Source organism: Staurois parvus, unplaced genomic scaffold (assembly GCF_062004578.1).
Source record: "Staurois parvus isolate SC_StPar_1 unplaced genomic scaffold, SC_StPar_1.0 ptg001255l, whole genome shotgun sequence".
In the NCBI taxonomy this organism is placed as follows: domain Eukaryota; kingdom Metazoa; phylum Chordata; class Amphibia; order Anura; family Ranidae; genus Staurois; species Staurois parvus.
Window position 1 is genome coordinate 916,048 of NW_028319051.1, and position 19,749 is coordinate 935,796.

Sequence of the window (19,749 nt, forward strand, 5' to 3'; positions counted from 1 at the left end):
AGAAGCAGGTGTCTCCATAGCAAGCAGCTTGCTGTGGGGGCACCAAACAGGAGGAGCCAGGAGAGCCTGTGAGGGACCCGAGAAGCGGAGGATCTGGGCTGCTCTGTGCAAAACCACCGCACCCTGCAGGTAAGTATAGACACGTTTGGTATTTTACAAAAAAAAAAAAAAAAAACCCCTTTAGAATCGCTTTATAGATGAACTCCAAGAATTTGAGAAAATCTACCTGCTGAACATGTGACAAAGAACGATCAGGTCTCCCTGCCAGGGAGGACTGTGCTGTGGCAGAGCTGTATAAATCTTAGGATGGGGTGGACTGAAAAATATCCTTTGCCAGGTAAAAGAACACCCATCAGTTCTGTGACAACAATCATCAGACACACAAAAGTTCCAATCGGTCGTGCTGCAATGTAAGTATCATGCAGATAGGAGGAAAGACCAGAGAGATGAGCTCATCAGCCTCTCCTTTCAATGTCCAGTCACAGGGTGGGTGTGAGTAGGGGACCTATAAGTGAAAGTGAAACTGCAGCATATAAAAGGTCAGGTCTTCTCCCCTGCCGGACAGGGCTGTGCTGAGGGGCAGAAATGTATAAATCTCAGGACTGGGTGGACAGAAAGAAAATTTCTTTGGCAGGAAATAAAACTCTCCTATATGTATTTAATAGTTCAGCTCTAACAGAGGAAATTAACATTCAGGTATGGGTTCACTTTAATGAGCAGCTGTGTGAATTTAGACCTGCAGCTCCATTCAGGTGTCAGGTTCCTGCTAATGTTTTGCACGGCCAGGAAAAATGTCCTAATCACCAATCACAACATCCTTCATCCCCCTGAATCCTGTACTCCAGCTTATCTCTACATCCAAATTTCTCAGACGGTTCACTCAGACACAGACTTGCCCTGGAATTTAAAGCTGTGGAAAATCTGTCTTCACACCAATCCCAATGTCAAAATATTCTCCGTGTGTATTTATGTCTACAGATAAAGCAATGTATCCCTGAATTACTTATCATACACGACCATCAGCGACAAGCGCAAATCTCCTACACGACCATCAGCGACACGCGCAAATCTCCTACACGCGCAAATCTCCTACACGACCATCAGCGACACGCGCAAATCTCCTACACGCGCAAATCTCCTACACGACCATCAGCGACACGCGCAAATCTCCTACACGACCATCAGCGGCACGCGCAAATCTCCTACACTACCATTAGCGACACGCGCAAATCTCGTACACGACCATCAGCGACACGCGCAAATCTTCTACACGACCATCAGCGACACGCGCAAATCTCCTACACGACCATCAGCGACACGCGCAAATCTCCTACACGACCATCAGCGACACGCAGAAATCTCCTACACGACCATCAGCGACACGCGCAAATCTCCTACACGACCATCAGCGACACGCACAGAGCGCAGGTCTCCTACACGACCATCAGCGACACGCAGAAATCTCCTACACGACCATCAGCGACACGCACAGAGGACAGACCTACACAGGGCGCAGACCACCTACACAGGGCGCAGACCTCCTACACAGGGCGCAGACCTCCTACACAGGGCGCAGACCTCCTACACGGCGATCAGCGACACGCAGAAATCTCCTACACGACCATCAGCGACACGCACAGAGCGCAGGTCTCCTACACGACCATCAGCGACACGCACAGAGGACAGACCTACACAGGGCGCAGACGACCTACACAGGGCGCAAATCACACGGTGATCAGCGACACGCACAGAGGACAGACCTCCTACACAGGAGCACAGACCTCCTACACAGGAGCACAGACCTCCTACACAGGAGCACAGACCTCCTACACAGGAGCACAGACCTCCTACACAGGAGCACAGACCTCCTACCGGGCACTTGTACCCCATTCCTGCCCAGGCCAATTTTCAGCTTTCAGCGCTGTCATACTTTGAATGACAATTGCGCAGTCATGCAACACTGTACCCATATGACATTTTTACCATTTTGTTTCACACAAATAGAGCTTTCTTTTGGTGGTATTTACTTGCCGTGGGGTGTTTTCTTTTTTTTTTTTTGCTTTATAGTGCAAAAAAATATAAACGTTTTTCTTTGTTTCTATTATAAAATTTTGCAAACAGGTAATTTTTCTCCTATACTGATGTGCGTTGATGAGGCTACACTGATAGGCGGCACTGATAGGCACTGATAATCAGTGCCCTGATGATCGGTGCCGATCCCTCCTCTAACAACTGCCGGTTCTCAGCAGTACTTTCCTTAGGCTGTGACAGCGTGAGAAAAGTGCAGCCGATAACCGGCAATTGCATTTCCCAGTGATCAGTGTGTAATTGGACACGGCTGATCACGTGGTAACAGGGCGCTGTGATCGTCCGTTTACCATATCACGTGATCAGCTGTGTCCGTAGGACACAACAGAAAGTTAAAGTGCATAATCCTCCATATAAAATTGCAACCATTCAAGACACTAATCAGGTGTGGAGTACTGGGAACATTACAATTTTATATGGAGGATTATGCACTTTAATGCTGCTTGCCTGCTTTGCACTTTAACAAAGAGCTTGTACATTTTATCAGCTTTCTCAGGAATATCCTAAACAGCACATCGGATTACATAAAGACCCTCTGGATTACAGGCAACCTATATCGTAAAATATAAAAATCTACTGTTCACTGCTGGTGAATTTACTCCTTTAAAACACGTGCACCTGGACAATTCACCTGCACTGAATGTTCAGCGAATGCCAGATACAGTGCTTTATTGAAAAAATAAATATATATATATATATATATATATATATATATATATATATATATATATATATATAAATAACACTATATTGACAAGTATTGGGACACCCCTCGAAATCATTGGATTCAGGTGTTCCAATCACCTGAATGTGAATGGCCACAGTTGTAGAAAATCAATCATTTGTGAAAGAATGGGTCGCTCTCAGGAGCTCAGTGAATTCCAGTGTAGTACCGTGATAGGTTGCCACCTGTGTAATGAGTCCATCCGTGACATTTCCTGGCTACTAAATATTCCACACTCAACTGTTAGTGGGATTATAACAAAGTGGAAGCAACTGGGAACAGCAGCAACTCAGCCACCAACTGGTAGGCCACGTCACATGACAGAGCGGGGTCAGTGCATGCTGAAGAATACAGAACAGAAATCGCCAACTGTCTGCAGAGTCAATAGCTAAAGACCTCCAAACTTGGTGTGGCCTTCAGATTAGCACAACAGTATGTAGAGAGCTTCATGGAATGGGTTTCCATGCCGAGCAGCTGCATCCAAGCTTTACATCACCAAGTGCAATGCAATGCATCGGATGCAGTGGTGTAAAGCACGCTGCCACTGGACTCTAGAACAGTGGAGACATGTTCTCTGGAGTGAAGAATTGCTCTTCTCGGTCTGGCAATCTGATGGATGTGTCTGGGTTTGGCTGTTGCCAGGAGAATGGTACTTACCTGACTCCATTGTGCCAATTGTAAAGTTTATTTGAGGGGGGATTATGGTGTGGGGTTGTTTTTCAGGGGGTGTGATTAGTCCCCTAGTTCCAGTGAATGGAACGCTTAAGGCATCAGCATACCAAGACATTTTAGATAATTTCATGCTTCCAACTTTGTGGGAACAGTTTGGGGATGGCCCCTTCCTGGTCCAACATGACTGCGCACCAGTGCACAAAGCAAGGTCCATAAAGACATGGATGAGAAAGTTTGGGGTGGAGGAACTTGACTGGCCTGCACAGAGTCCTGACCTCAACCCCATAGAACACCTTTTGGGATGAATTAAAGAGGAGACTGCGAGCCAGGCCTTCTCGCCCAACAGCAGTGCCTGACCTCACAAATGTGCTTCTGGAAGAATGGTCAAACCTTCCCATAGACACCCTCCTAAACCTTGTGGATAGCCTGGGATGCCAGTTCATGTGCATGTGAAGGCAGGCGTATACTATATAGTATTGGCTCTATATTGCCAATATAGTGTATACAACATTGGCATAATTATTCAGACCTTTTGCAACAACACTTGAAATTATTCTCATGTGCCTCCCATTTCTCTTTTTCATTGCTGAGATATTTTGCGGAGATATTTCTACACCTCGATTGGAGGAGTCCACCTGTGGTAAATTAAATTGATTGGACATGAGTTGGAAAGGCACCCCCTCTCTACAAATGGTCTCATAGCGAACAATGCATACTGTATCAGAAAAGCCATGAAGTCAAAGCAACTTCCTGCAGTTCAGAGACAGGATTATTGCAAGGCACAGATCTGGAGGAAGGCTGCAAAAACAATTCTGCAGCACTGAAGGCTCCCCAGAGCACAGTGGCCTCCATAATTATCAAACGGAAGAAGTTTGCCACAACCAAAACTCTTTCAAGAGCTGGTCAGTTGGCCAAACTGAGCAATCGAGGGAGAAGGGCCTTAGTAAGGGAGGTGACCAAGAACTTGATGGTCACTCTGAGCTCCAGAGATCCTGTGTGGAGATGGGACAAAGTTTCAGAAGGACAACCATCACTGCAGCCCTCCACTGATCTAGGCTTTACAGCAGAGTGGCTAGATGGAAGCCTCCCCTCCGTGCAAAAAAAAGCACCTGAAGGACTCTCAGACTGAAAGGAACAAGATTGAACTGTTTGGCTTCAATTCTAAACGTTATATTTGGAGGAAACCAGGCAATGCTCATCACCTGCCTAATACCATCCCAACCGTGAAGTATGGTGGTGACAAGATCATGTTGTGGGGGTGTTTTTTAACAGCAAGGACTGGGAGACTGGTAAAGGTTGAGGGAAAGCTGAATGGAGCAAAGTGCAGAGATATCCTTAATGAAAACCTGTTTCACAGTGCTCAGGACCTCAAACTTCAACATGACACCGATCGTAAGCACACAGCCAAGAAAACACAGGAGTAGATTAGGGACACCTCTCTGAATGTCGTAGAGTGGCCCAGCCAGAGCCCTGACTTGAATGTCAATGACCATCTCTGGAGAGACTTGAAAATGGCTGTCCACCAACATCCAACCTAAGGATTTACAAAGAATGGCAGAAAATCCTCCAATCCAGGTGTGCAAAGCTTGTGCGTCATACCCAAAAAAAGACTGTAGACTGTAATTGCTGCCAAAGATGCTCCGACAAAGTACTGAGCAAAGGGTCTGAATACTTATGCCAATGTGATATTTCAGTTTTTACTTTTTAATAAATTCAGACATTTCTAAAATTCTGTTTTCATTTTGTCATTAGGAGAGTAGAGGGTATTGAGTAACATAACAAATATTGAAAGCAGTGAAGGGAATGTGAATACTTTACGAATTAACTGGTTGTGTATATGTGTGCATTACTAATGGAAAAAAACAAAACAAAATACGTTTATTACAGATGTTTCAGGTATTGAGCCTAATGGTTACAAAAGCTGATCATGGCTGAAATTAATTGGGAACTGTTCACTCCTCCGGCACCTTATACCAGCACTTGTAATCATGCCCAGTTCTCCTCCTCCGCTCTATTCCTGCTGCTCTTATCTCCCCTTAATGAGGAGAGGAGCTGTGAGCTGCACTTATCAGGACGGAGGTGAGTCTCTCCACTAACCTCTGACTGGAGGGCCAGCTGAGAAGATAAAATATATATAATCGACTAGATAAAGGCTATTATGTCATTCAGAGAGGAGCGGACAGATCAGAAAGGAAGACAAAAAGGGGGGAAACAGTGACAGAAAATGGCAGGAGTGAATAAAAGTCTGGAGTGAAAAGGTCATTAGAGTTTAACTCCAGCCTTCCCATCAATCTTGTAGAGCAAGGATAGGCAACCGTCAAGAGGTGGAGATCTACCTGAACAACATGGGAGAAGTCATAGATCACCGGGTACAGTGTCACCTCCTCACAACCAATTTAAACCTTTATTTGTTATACTACTGTCTCACAATCGCATGCATTTCACGGCAATCAAGGATTCAAATCAGGGGATGAGGAGGCCTCAACCACTTGAATGGTTCATGCTTGGCAGGTGCTACACCTACCAACCATGACAGGGCATACAACTCCTGCTGCAGCTGCGACATATGTACACCCCTGGCCACTGCAGCTAAAGGGGGTGTGCTTGGGGCGGGGTGGTAAAAACACATCTTAACTATGGGGCTTTACAACCCTTCAAACTGCAAATGTAAAACTGTTCTGAGCTCTCTATAAGGCTGCTTTTACACTGATATGCTGCGGTTTACCTGAAACACGGGTGTAGCCCAGAGCATCCGCACCATTCCCAAGTTAGCTGCGTTTTGATATAGTAATATTATTATACAGGATTTATATAGCGCCAACAGTTTACACAGGGCTTTACTAAATGAAGGCAGACATTACAGTTACAATGCAATTGGGTACAAGAGGAATCAGAGGGCCCTGCTCGTTAGAGCTATACATTTCTATTATATCCTGCAAGTGTGGTGCACTTTCTGAAAGCATACCAAACATGCAGGACATAATAGAAGTCTATGGCTAAGCACAGCAAACTCACAGGAAAGCTGCAGGTGCACTGCACCCGCAGTGTGGGGAAACCGCAGTGCATCAATGTAAGAACAGCCCTATACTACTATATGCCCAGTGTATTCCTTCACACTGACCTGAAGATCTCTTCTTTCCTGCTGCTGGCCCACTCTGGAGACTGCTAGCCGGGAACAGAGGTGGAGTGCAGCTGGAATCATTCCACATGGGACAGGAGCCAGCACTGGAGGAGGGATCGGCTTATGCGGCTCTTGCTCCCTACTACAGCAACAACTTTACAAGTAGTCTCTCTGCATTGCACTGTTTGATGCTCTGGGATAGCAGGTCAGCAAGCCCAGGCCACGATCTACCAGTCACCTGATCGCGATCTACAGGTTGCTGACCCGTTGTCGAAGCTCTTCTCCTGCACTCATTCCTTGGATGAAGAATGTCTAGCACTGCCTAGCTCTTTCCTCCCAAGCCCTACTGTCCCTGGCCTGCCCCTTTGATCCGGGATATATCAGTTCCTTCAATGCAGAGAAGAACAGGCACCAGGTAATGACAGGAGGTTGGATGCAGGGTAAGTTTTACACCCTATAATTTATTGTCATGCCCTGTAGTGACATACAAGCCAGCAGGATCCACTCTCCCTCCATTTGACTTGTCTATCAGTGGAATTTGAACCGCCGCTGGAAAGGTAAGTAAATCAATGCTTCTTCTACAAGGTGTGCTTTCCTTTTTTTTTTGTAGAAGTGGCCTTGTGCTGACAGAGTCAAAATAAATAGAAAAATAACCCTGTAAAAGCTATTTGTAGACAAACTATGATTTATAAACACTTTTTTTTCTAAACATTTTTTGCTAGTGTGTACCTAAGCCAGGTGTACACCAATAATTTCCACATAGAATGTATTAAAGTGGTTGCAAAGGCTCAAGGTTACCGTCATGCATTCTACACATAAAGGTAAAAAAAAACCAAACAATCTGTGTGCAGTAGTGCCCCCAGCCCCCCTAATACTTAACTGAGGCCCGCTGCTATCCAGCGATGTGCATGAGAGCTTTTGCTCTCTGGGGTCTCTCCCTCCTCATTGGCTGAGACAGCCGCGAGAGCCATTGGCCAATGAGGAGAGAGGGAGCAGGACCGAGCAGCAGCTCTGTGTGTGAATGGACACGGACAAGCAGCAGTTCGGGAGCGAGCAAGCTTCTTGCTCTAGGGGCACTCGGCAGGAGAGAGGATCCAGGAGCATTGCTGGGGGACCTGAGAAGAGGATGGTCAGGACTGCTCTGTGCAAAACCATTACACAGAGCAGGTAACTGTGACATTTTATATAAAAATTATTCCTGCGCCAAAAAACTACAAAATCTAAACTGCTGCTGTGCAAATGTGAAAAACACAAACAATATGAAACATAAATAAACAGCGCAAAAATAGATCTCTAAAGCCAATCAAAAAAAATTATTATATAAAGTGCAAAATAAATATCATAAACCATGAATTAATAGTGAATATCCCCAGTAGTATTAATATTAAACACCAAAAGTCCGTGCATAATAAAAATCAGAGGTTCCAAAAATTCTTCAAATACAAGGGCAACTTCCACCTTCTACCCGTGCAAACCAACATCAAATGCATTCACCAAAACTTAGTGAGTGAGAAGCCTTTAGGGATTTTAAAGGGATCCTAAACCCTCTTTAGCATCCACTCCATAGAATTCTTCACCGTCCTAATAGGCTCCACCGTTCAACCAGCATTTCACAGCCTCCTCTTTCAGGAATCTCACATCAGCCACAGGATAAAGCAGAGAATCCACAAAACAGACCAACACAGCTCCCAAAGATGGCTGATGTTGGTTTGCATGGGTGGAAGGTGGAAGTTGTCCTTGTATTTGAAGAATTTTTGGAACCTCTAATTTTTATTATGCACAGACTTTTGGTGTTTAATATTACTACTGGAGATATTCACAATCGATTCATGTTTTATGATATATTTATTTTGCACTTTATATAATATTTTTTTTTGATTGGATTTAGAGATCTATTTTTGCGCTGTTTATTTATGTTTCAAGTGTGACATTTGTTTTTTTATTGCCTTTATTATCACTTTACATTTTAAACCTCAAGTTTAGCCAAACTGGTCTTTGTTTTTTTTTTTTTAAGGTTAGGATAGACTTAAGAAGAGTAAAACTGGCCATACGCATTACAATTTGCTTTTACAATCTCCTCCCCTACATTAAAGATGAACTCTGAGATGAGCAAACATTGTCTAAATCCAGTCATGTGACCCATTCTTTTACAAATGTTTGTAGAAGCAGTCTGCATGCCTAGGTGCTTGATTTCATACACATGATTTTATAACCATGGAGGTGGTTGGAACACCTGAATGATTTATAATATATATATATATATATATATATATATATATACATATATATATACACATACATACATACATACATATACACACACACACATATATACACACACATACACACACACACACACACACACATACCTACACACACACAATTTGCGCCTATTGAGAAATATGTTTAAATTAAGGCTTTTGTCTCTGGAGTTCACTTTTTTACCTACTAGGTCATATCTACCTGACTGGATATAAATTGAATGGGTTGTTCAGTCAGGCTCTTGCACTACAGAGCTTTTATTAAATTGCTATCTTAAAGTGAACTTGTGTCATGTAAACTCTCCCAATACTTGGGTAGCTGGCCACCCTCTGGTTTTTAAATTTGTCAGATTACCCTTTACCTAGAACCTTGTTGCCCAGCATGTGGCCCTTTGGGGGTTTTTGCACAGGCAATTGTAGGAACATGGATTTAAAAAAAAGAGGTTATAATGGCAGCGATCTTTAGCAGTTCTGTTCTCTTGCAGCTTATCTCCATTCTCCAACCACACCTGTAGCCTGTTTACAGTCTCTGACCGATTCCAGCAGTATGTCATATTTTGTGACAACCTTCTGTAGCATTATATATTATTATGTGCTGTCCCCTGGAGATGTCAGGGGCCACAGTTGAGGTCCCCTCTATCTATTGTTGATCACTACTAGTATAGAATAGGTAGTATAATATGCAGTCGATCCTTCTCTTCCCTTGCTCCTCAGCTACTTGATTCAGCTGCCAGAAGCAAAGAGAAATAACCAATACTAACTGGTTAGAGGCATGTGAACGCCTTGGTGCTTGGCAAGGAGCAGCTCAGGCACCCAGTGCTGCCACACGGAGATGGGGAGAGAATCCTACTTAAAAAAAAAAAAAAAAAAAGTGGCGAGGAACCAAAGGAAATGTAAGTATGTCGCCATTAAAGTGAACCTGTTGTCTGCAGTGCATGGGTAAAGCACATGATCACTTAAGAGGAAACCTAGACTGAGAGAATATATAGGTTACCAGTGGCAACCTTTCCTTTAAAAAAAAAAAAGAAAGCTTATTGTCTGGCTGTCACGTTCAGGGACTTCAATACTTTCTAATGTAAGAACAAAAAAACTTTAATAACGATTTCAGTTTGAAATTCTAATCTGCATCGCTGCTCCAGGTGGTTACTGAAGCCAGAGTCAGCCAGGCAATTAGTAGTTGGAGAAGGTCAGCAGTGGTAGCTACCAGAACTCTCAGTACAGGTTTCCTTTAAAACTCTGATAGTATGAGGACATATGAATGTTTTTTTGTTTCCGGGAGCCAATGCTTTGCGCTATAGATCTCAGTTTGTGTCTGTGGGCCCCATACCTCATTATAAAGCTGGATGCGGAGATGCAGTGTTGCAGAGCTGTACAGATGCACAGAGCTGATGCTGCTAATGGGCTGCTTTTCCTTGACCTGAACCCTGTCCACGGGCTCCTGATCGGTGTCTTCTCCGGCAGGCGATGGATTGTGAAGCCACTGATGGGTCTCCTCCAGGATGTACATATGATTATGGGTGAGCAGCAAAGTGACCGCTGTAGCATTCGCAGCGCCTTGTGCCTTTGCTGCAGGTGATGATGTATTATGTGGAACCATGGTGTCATTCGCACACAAATTTGCTGGTTTATCAGTTGACGCATCCTCTGAAAGACAAAGTGCAGCTGGTTAGATACACAAGGTTATACAAGGTGCAAAAAGCAATGTACAAAGTGTCAACTGATCAATAATGCATTTTTTTTTCTATTGTTATGTTTCTAACTAATGAATTTGGTTCAAATTGGATAGTGCAGTATGCATACCACCGTTTCATTGGCCTTCTGTGCAAAATAAGGGAACCCCCCCCCCCCCCCCACAATGAGCTACCTTGAATAGGATCTATTTAATAATGACAGGTGTATCTTCCTGATACTGCTATCCCCAGATAAGTGGGACGCCATCATTTTGTTTTAAGAGGAATTTGAGGGTTTTAGCTGTAAATACTGTAGTTGCTGACTTTTAAAAACCATGTACCTACCAGAACCTGGGATCCAGCAATATTTTCCTGCAATCAGTTCTCCTTACAGTTCCGGGCTCCTGGCGCCACCATTTTGGATATGGGAGCCACCTATGGCTACCTAAGGAACCACAGCCAGCTCCCACTGCACAAGTGCGAGCTCACATGGCACTTTAAGAAAGGTCCTGCAGCCTCTTGGGACACGTGTTGTGTCCCAGGAGGCTGCAAGATGGGAGAGGGGAAGGGGCAAGGGATGCCATCTCCACCTAGGTGAGAACTGCAGAAGTGGGAGCTGGTTCAGACAAAAATTTATACTGCCTTCCCTCCACCCCCCACAAAAAAAAAAAAAACAACCTGGGAGGTCACTTACAGGCTGGGGGGAGGAAGTGAACCAATGGGACTTCACTTTTTGAGTGAAGTTCAACTTCAAGCTCCTCCTCACCCTTTTAATCTAAATCAGAAGACAAGAGCTCATATGGTTGTTAAAGTGATACTAAAGTATTGGGGTTTTTTTTTTCTTTTAAAATAACAAACATGTCATACTTACCTGCTCTGTGCAGTGGTTTTGCACAGAGTAGCCCAGATCCTCATTTACGCGGGTCCCCCTGCCGACGCTCCTGGCCCCTCCCTCCTGTTGGATGCCTTCCCACAGCAAGCAGCTTGCTATGGGGGCAACCGAGCAGGCACGCTCCCTGAGCCACAGCTCTGTGTAACCATTCACACACAGAGCTGTGACTCGGCCCTGCCCCCTCCCTCTCTTGATTGTCTCACTGGCTGTAATTGAACCAATGGCTCCCGCTGCTGCCTCAGCCAATCAGGAGAGAGTGTCCCCGGAAAGCTGAGGCTCTCAAATCGCTGGATCGAGAGGGGGCTCAGGTAAATGTTAGAGGGGCTGCTACACACAGAAGGTTTTTTACCTTCATACATAGAATGCATAAACGTAAAATACCTTGAGCCTTTAGAACCACCTTAAGGTGCATGTCCAACCAATTTTAAAGTCTTGGATACAGTGGGGAAGGTTTGAAACCCTGACCAATCTTTTTTTCTGCTATCCGGGAGAGAGAATTCCCGACTTACTGTCCCAGTGAAAACAGCTTCACTAAACAGCAACACAGATAGAAATAAAAACATTTCTTTTTAATAAATTAGGGAAAGGCTAGACCTGCCTCCACACACCCCAGCTCATAATGTGGTCCTTGTCTTACTGAGATAAAAAGAGTAAGAGGGAATATCTGTAACAGAAAATATCAGTTAAACCTGACAGGGGTAACAATCAAAAACATAAAAGAAAAAAAAAAAAAAAAGCTGGCTGAATATATACGAGTATGCAAACTCGCATTATCGGCAATGTTTACTCTGAACACTCTCCCTTCTGTATGCCCACAGAAGTGTGAGGGGAGCCCCCCCACCCAAAAAAAGGCTTAAAGTGGAACTAAAGTCCACAAATACTTACCTCTGCTTCAAGTCTGATGAACTCGCTGGCATCTTCGCCACTGCCTCAGCTGGGTGCCAGTCTTTGGCCACCTAGAATTGGCTAGTGTGGGATGAAGTCACTGCAGCAAAGGAATTCCATCATTCCACAACGCAAGAACTGTACTGCAGGCGCAGCTCAGTGTACATTTTAACCCCTTCACGCCGGCGCCCCCCGGCCCCTTAAGAGTTTCAGAAGACGGGGCAGGGTTTAGGGCAGGGGTGGGCAAACTTTTTGACTTGAGGGCCGCAATGGGTTCATATATTGGACCCGGGGGCCGGACCAAGAGTAGATGAATGATGTGTATGTGTCATCCATAGTAAGTATAGTAATATTCCCCCATAGTAAGCATAGTAATTCATCCCCCATATAGTAATTAATCCCCCCTATAGTAATTCATCGCCCCTATAGTAATTCATTCCCCATAGTACTATCCCCCCCCCCCCCCCCCAAGTAGTAAGCCAAGTCCCCCCGTGTCAATTTACTTACCTTTGCTTCGCGCATTCCTCTCGCCGTGTTCGTGCGCCGTTCCTGTCTTCAGGGCGGACTGAGAGAGGAGCCTAGCTCTCCTCACGTTCGTCACGCTGCCCCGCCTACACACATCCTGACAGCCAATGTATCACGCTCCGCGGGCCGGATTAAAAGGTCCGCCGGGCCGTAGTTTGCCCATTGCTGGTTTAGGGTCATGTGACCGCCGTGACGGTCATGATCGGGAAAGGTCCCGATGGAAAGAGGAGATCGGGACCTTTCCGTGAGTACTGGACATGTGCGCTGGGAGCGCGCACTCTCGGCACACATGTCCTTTTTTTAATAGAATGCAAACGTGCTCGGCGTCTAGGGAGGCCACACATTTGTGTTCGGCCGGTGTGAAGAGGTTAAAGAAGACTGCGAGCAAGCAGATAGGTTTATTTTATTGCAGAAGAAACATTGCATGTCTCTTGTACAATAGAAAGCCTGCCTGCTCGCATCCTTTTAATTTTACACTTTAGTTCCGCTTTAAACTAAAAAATGGTTACAGAGTGAAGCTGGAGTTTTAACAGCGTAAGCTTTATTATTACAAATCAGAAAGCTTTATTTAAATATAAATCTCCCATTTACTCTGTAGTGAGAGAGGCAGAAGTGACCATGAAGAGGTTATGGATGGAACCTCACAGGTGTAGAGACCTTGTATGATAAAACATTTACCTTGCATGAAATACGCCAGCGCATAGTGATATTCACTCGGGCCGCTGCCTTCTTCAAGGTTATCATGTAGGAGATGCCTGCAGCAGAGACAAGATACAAGGAAAGGGCTGTAAGGCAGGTGCACTTCAGATAACAAGTAGAGGGGACAATAAAAGGAGTCAACTCTGCTATAACATCAATCTACAGTTAGAGGTGTTCCAAACAATGCTCATGCGCTACTGGACGTGCGATACGTAATATTTAAAAAAATATTTTTTTCATTTCTTTAACAGTAATTGATCAGATCATGTACACAAGAGGGTGATCATTTTTATCTTGCGGTCTGTAAATAATGAATAGGACTATAGTTCACCTTTAATTGTATAATAAAAATGGAAAAGAATATTTGTAAAAAACTAAACTATTGCAGCAATCCCATACGTGTGCAATGTACCACAATTCACGTATAACATTTAAACAGACCGCGGGTCAATATTGGACATATAATAATGAGCATGCATATCAAACCATAACATACAGCATAAATTGTCTTTAAAAAAGTTTCTTCAGTTAAATCAAAGTGCTCCATCCTAGGTTGTAAGCTCCGAGGATCAGGCCCTCCTATCCCTCTTGCATTGAACTGTATTGTTGCTGTATTGTCTCCCGTTATATTGTAAAGTGCTGAGCAAACTGTTGGCGCTATATAAATCCTGTATAATAATAATAATTGTGCTCAACAAGGTGCCCCACATGGACTAGAAATCATAACTATCTATTTCTAGAGTGGTCTAAAACACTTGTGGGGCCATTCCCCAATGGAACAGTGGTCTCCATATCTCCGCAAGTATTAGCACAGAAATGGGGGGGGGGGGGGGGTAAATGTGAAAAAAAAAAAAAATCTCACTCACAAATAAAGTGCCTATGCCCGGCATCTGGTGTACTTAGCCTTATTGTTCTCACAGCCTAATGCCCCACAAGCATTTTAGACCACTCTAGAAATAGATGGTTATGATTTCTAGTCCATGTGGGGCACCTTGTTGAGCACAATTATTATTATTATACAGGATTTATATAGTGCCAACACTTTGCTCAGCGCTTTACAATATAACGGGAGACAATACAGCAACAATACAGTTCAATGCAAGAGGGATAGGAGGGCCCTGATCCTCGGAGCTTACAACCTAGGATGGAGCACTTTGATTTAACTGAAGAAATTAAGCACTTCAATTAAGTGGAGCACAAGCACTCGTTGCACTATTTGGGACTTTGTTAAAGGCAATTTATGTTGTATGTTATTGTTTGATATATGTGCACATTATTATATGTTAAATATTGATGCGTGGTCCGTTTACATTTTATTATACATGAATTGTGGTACATTGTACAAGTATCGGACTGCTGCAATAGTTTAATGTATACAAATTTGTTTTACATTTTTTATTATACAGTTAAAGGTTAACTATAGTCCTATTCATTATTTACAGACAGCAATATAAAAATGATCACCCTCTTGTGTACATGATCTGATCAATTACTGTTAATATTTTAAAAAGTGTATCCAAACCCTAACAAAAAATAAATAAAAAAAAAAAATTTGATATATATATATCAATCAGCTAACCAGTCCTTAGATGTGGTAGCTGCATTTGTTTTCTTCCCCCCACCCCCCTTTATTTTCACCTGGCAATCCTGTGAATAAGATTTTTGTCCTAGGGCAACAACGCTCACTGACTGTATTTTATCTGTGGAGGAGGAGCAGCCTTGTAACCCGAGGACAAGACCAAATAACTCTCCCATTCCTCAGGTGTTCTGTAGTTCCAAGAAGAAAACTGGAATGGATGAGAACAATGTTTGATATTTCAGTTCAGTGCACAGGAAGTTTGAAAGAACATAGGAGCTCTGGCAGGATCAACAGATATTTTCCTATATGTAAAATAAGAAAAAGCACAGCTATGGACTGGTAAACTGCAATAGAGCATTTTTTTCTTCTTGGGTTTAGAGATCCATCAAAAAATGTGTGATTGTCTATAGACTCCATAAGTTTAGACAACATGAATAGTTTACTTACCAAAGATGATGCCCCTGCATGATTCCCTCATTGACGCTGTGGTCCAGAGCACTGCGATAACGTGGGGGAAGCTCAAACATTGAATCTGCAATTCAGAAACAAATTTAGATTTCTTCAGGTTTTTAAAATGAATGTTTAGTTATTTGTGTGTTTTTTTTTTTAAGATATGCATATAAAAGAGATCCATTTGCCAACCTTATCAATGTGTGTTAAAGAGAACCTGTCACAAACTTAAAACACTGCAAATACAGTTTTCTAAATGCTTGCGTGCAGGGTTTTTCCTTTCCATAAATTATTTTTATTCACTTGTCTTTGAGTGAATAGAAAATGTGCCTGGACCAGGAAAAGTCAATCCCCAGCACAGCCCCTCCCTATTTACATCTTATAGCCCTTTCCTCTTCTGGGAGTGTCTAATTACTGTCTGTGCCGTCCCAGCTCCACTCGTCACCTCCATATATGTAACCTTTTATATTGAAGTTTGGGGGAGAAACAAAGGGGAATACTATGGTGTTAATGGGCAGCACAGTGGCTAAATGGTTAGCACTTCTGCCTGGTAGTACTAGGGTCACTGGTTCGAATCCCAACCATGGCACCACCTGCCTGGAGTTTCTCCCTGTGCCTGCGTGGGTTTCCTCTGGGTACTCCGGTTTCCTCCCACACTCCAAAGACATGCTGGTAGGTGAATTGGCTCCTGTCTAAATTGTCCCTAGTATGTATGTATGAATGTGAGTTAGGGACCTTAGATTGTACTCCCCTTGAGGGTTAGGGACTGATGTGAATGTACAATATATATGTAAAGTGCTGCGTACACTGACAGTGCTATATAAGTACCTGAAATAAATAAATAAATGAGTCTGCTGGCATCACATCCAAGATGGCGTCACCCAGTAGCAGTCTTGGGCTTTTGAATGTCTGCACAGGTGAGGCTTTTACAAGGAAATAGCATGCATAAAATACATTAAATATTTTTACCTTTAGCTCCCCTGTAAAGAGACAGTTACCAGACGAATTGTAACAAAAATCCTGCATCAAGATCCTGTGGGAGGATTTTTGTTGAAATGAATCTTCCGGAGACAGTATATTTAAAGCAGAACTAGAAGGTAAAAACTAAAAAACTAAAAGCAGGCAGGATCTTCATTGCAGAAGAGAAATGCTATGTCTCCTCTGCAAGAAAATAAACCTACTGGTATGTTTGCATCTTCTTTAGAATGTACACTGAGCTGCGCATGTGCAGCTCATAGATTCTAGGCACAGTCCCTTGTTGCAGGGATGATGAACTTCTGCACGTGCACGGAAGTTAATGTCAGCCTACACTGGCCAATCAAGACAGACAGAGCCCTGGCACCCAAAAGAAGCACATTATTTTGCTGATATCAGAACATTGGAGCAGAAGTATTTGCAAACCTCAATTCCAATTTCAAGATCCACTGTGGCTAGTGCAAGGTCTGCTTTAATAAGGATGCAGCTAAATTTGGTCTGGACGTCTCAGCTTCCATTATCTCTAGTCAAGGTTTCAAAATTATCATCACTTTCAAAAGATTTAAACTAAAAACATAAAAACCAAGAATTTCCTGGTTGTCCCACCCAGAATGTTCTCTGCGAATATTGTGCTGAAGTGGCAGTTCCGGGTGAGCAGGGTGTAGGCCGCCTCAGGGGTGTTGAATCCAAGATGTAAGGTTTGTTTCTGCAGTCCAATGTGCAGGTGGGTGAGAGAAGTCAGGTTCTGTTCCTCTCCAGGACTCAGCCAATCAGAGGGAGGACCACTGTAGCAAAACATATCAGTGTCAGTCTATCATATAATCGGCACCATAAAAGAGGGACAATATCCCACCACGCCCTCCTCGTGAATTCAGGTAGGTACCTAGTTTCTCCGGTTATCTCCAGAAAGTAGATTTTCTGATTAGAAACCACTACAAGTGCCCAAAACGCCCCCTCTTTCCCAAAACGAACCACAGGTACCTAAGCCAAACACAAAGATGAGAAACGATGGATTCATTGAAAAAAAATTAATTAATTAAAAATTAATTGAAAGAGAAACCACAACTGATCACCCACTAGTATAAAGAGGGTAAAGACGTATTTGAAAATTAGATTTAACAGGCTTGATCTGTATACCCAGAAGAAAGTGTATTGGTAAGCGGATACATAAACATGTACATTCAGCATGCTCCAGTGTACATGTTCAAGCAAAAAAGAGTGAAGGGAGGTGCAGTCAGACAACTCCAAATGCCAACTTAAGAGTAGAAATACAGGAAAGGTTTTCAAACCTGTAATATCAATCAGAACCATTACAGCTGAGCTGTTTATTAACCTCCCTAGTGGTCTGATTATGTCCATATTTCTGTGCTCAAAGCGGTACTTTTTTTGCATGGAAATATGTATTTTTTGTATTGTAGACCTGTAATTTTTAGGAATAACTCACTGAAATCTGTCCGAACAAGAGTCTAGTAAACATCCCGGGTATGTTAAAATTTGAAACACGAAATCATAAATAATAATTTAATAATCATAAAAAATAAATATAATAATAAATTTAATTCAATAATATAATCAAACCAAAAACACTGAATTTTGAAATATAGCTCCAAGTTCGCACATCACTGAGCAAAGTCGCAAAATCATTTTCAGTGTCTGATGGCGAATTTCCCCCACGAATCATTATCACTCAATTCTGCAAGTGGTTCTAATTTACTATCGCTGTTCTCTAGCCGGTCTAAAACCGCTTTTGACCTAAAGGGACGCTTTTTGGACGCCATGGACGTTTCTCAGCTTCCAGGCAGAAAGAACAGTAAAAATGCAGGCAGGGCGCAGGACAAAGCACTCGGGACAAAATGCATGTGAAATGGTTTGATACAGTAATGTTTTACTATGTGATTTTAGTGAATTTAGTGAATGTCACTTTTTGTCATTTTCAAATTTCCCGCCACTCCGTCCCCGTACATCCTGACGTCGCAGGGAATGGAACCCAGAAGACAGATGCCGGTATCGGCCGGAGGACATTACAGGGGACACTGCAGGAGGGACATCGCGGGAGAGCAGGACAAGGTAAGAGAAGAACAGATCCCAGAGCAGCGCCGCATGGTAAGCCCGAGTGTAGCTCGGGGTTATCGCTTGTGATACTGAAACTTTACCCCGAGCTACACTCGGGAATACCGCCAGGGAGGCTACTAGTTAAGTTCACCTTTAGTAAAATAAATGCACATCTTTTTTGCAGGTAAATAAATGTGCATTCATAACTTTTTTTTTTACATTGCAGCCTGTATAGCAATTCACGTGTAATCAGCAGATCGCAGGTGCAATGCCAGTATCCTGCAGACTGTTAGTACACCATCTGCTCGTATCTCCCGTTACAGTCACCGAATGGCCCACCAGCACCCTCACAGTTCATTGAGAACTAAAAGCCGTCAGCTGCAAAGGCTGACGGTACTTGTAGTTTATTAATTCACAGGAAACTGTGAATGAATGATGGAGCCGTGTGGGTGGAGCCCTGCATGGCCACGCTGTTTTCAAATTGTGACAGTGGGTACAGGGAGAAGAAACCCCACTGTCACAGGTGCATAGGAGCCTGTTGCATGTTACGCACCAAATATAGATTTAACATGCTCCAAAAGGTAAACTTAGCCTTTAAAATATTTACACTGGTCCAGTGTGGCATAATGTAAAAATGCGTATCATATACCTGAGGGTCCGCTGGGGAAGCGGACAATCCGTATAGTAGTCAGGACCAGGGTGGATAAAAATCAATGATTTAAAAAAAAAAAAAAAAAAAAAAAAAAAAAAATCAGATTTTTTTAAATAAAATGCTTTTTGAGGAAAATATATTACCATCCAAAGGTTATTCCATCATGAAATAAAGATTTGTTTTTTAATTATGTAGAATAAGGCTGTATATGTGTAATTTTTTTGGTAAATAAATTCCATGAATCCATTCACAATGTCATGCTCTTCCAGAGGTTTTTGTAAGATTATTGGGCAGTTTCTCTGCCTACAAGATATTATCACAGATGATTGGTTTACTTTTGCAGTTCTCAAAACTGAATTTGACTCAGCGGAGATCACATGCCTCTTCTTCACAGCAAAAATGTTATAACATGAACAGAGTTAAGAAAAAGACCTTCATCCTAACTTCTACAAACCTATGAATACAGAATCAACCCCTTCACTGCTAAGTTTCAAGAAGTTCAGT

At 43.0% G+C, this 19,749-nt stretch overlaps 1 protein-coding gene across 1 annotated transcript in view; it reads right to left on the minus strand.

Annotated features, from left to right (window-relative positions):
• STK11IP (serine/threonine kinase 11 interacting protein) overlaps positions 1 to 19,749 on the minus strand; it is a 74,915-nt gene that overhangs the window by 2,003 nt on the left and 53,163 nt on the right. Inside the window, exons 20-24 of the mRNA XM_089660633.1 lie at positions 17,425 to 17,522; positions 17,148 to 17,326; positions 15,564 to 15,648; positions 13,517 to 13,593; positions 10,194 to 10,510 (exon numbers count right to left, since the gene is read on the minus strand). Of these exons, the coding sequence (XP_089516759.1) occupies positions 10,194 to 10,510; positions 13,517 to 13,593; positions 15,564 to 15,648; positions 17,148 to 17,326; positions 17,425 to 17,522 (756 nt within the window). The remainder of the gene's footprint in view (positions 1 to 10,193; positions 10,511 to 13,516; positions 13,594 to 15,563; positions 15,649 to 17,147; positions 17,327 to 17,424; positions 17,523 to 19,749) is intronic.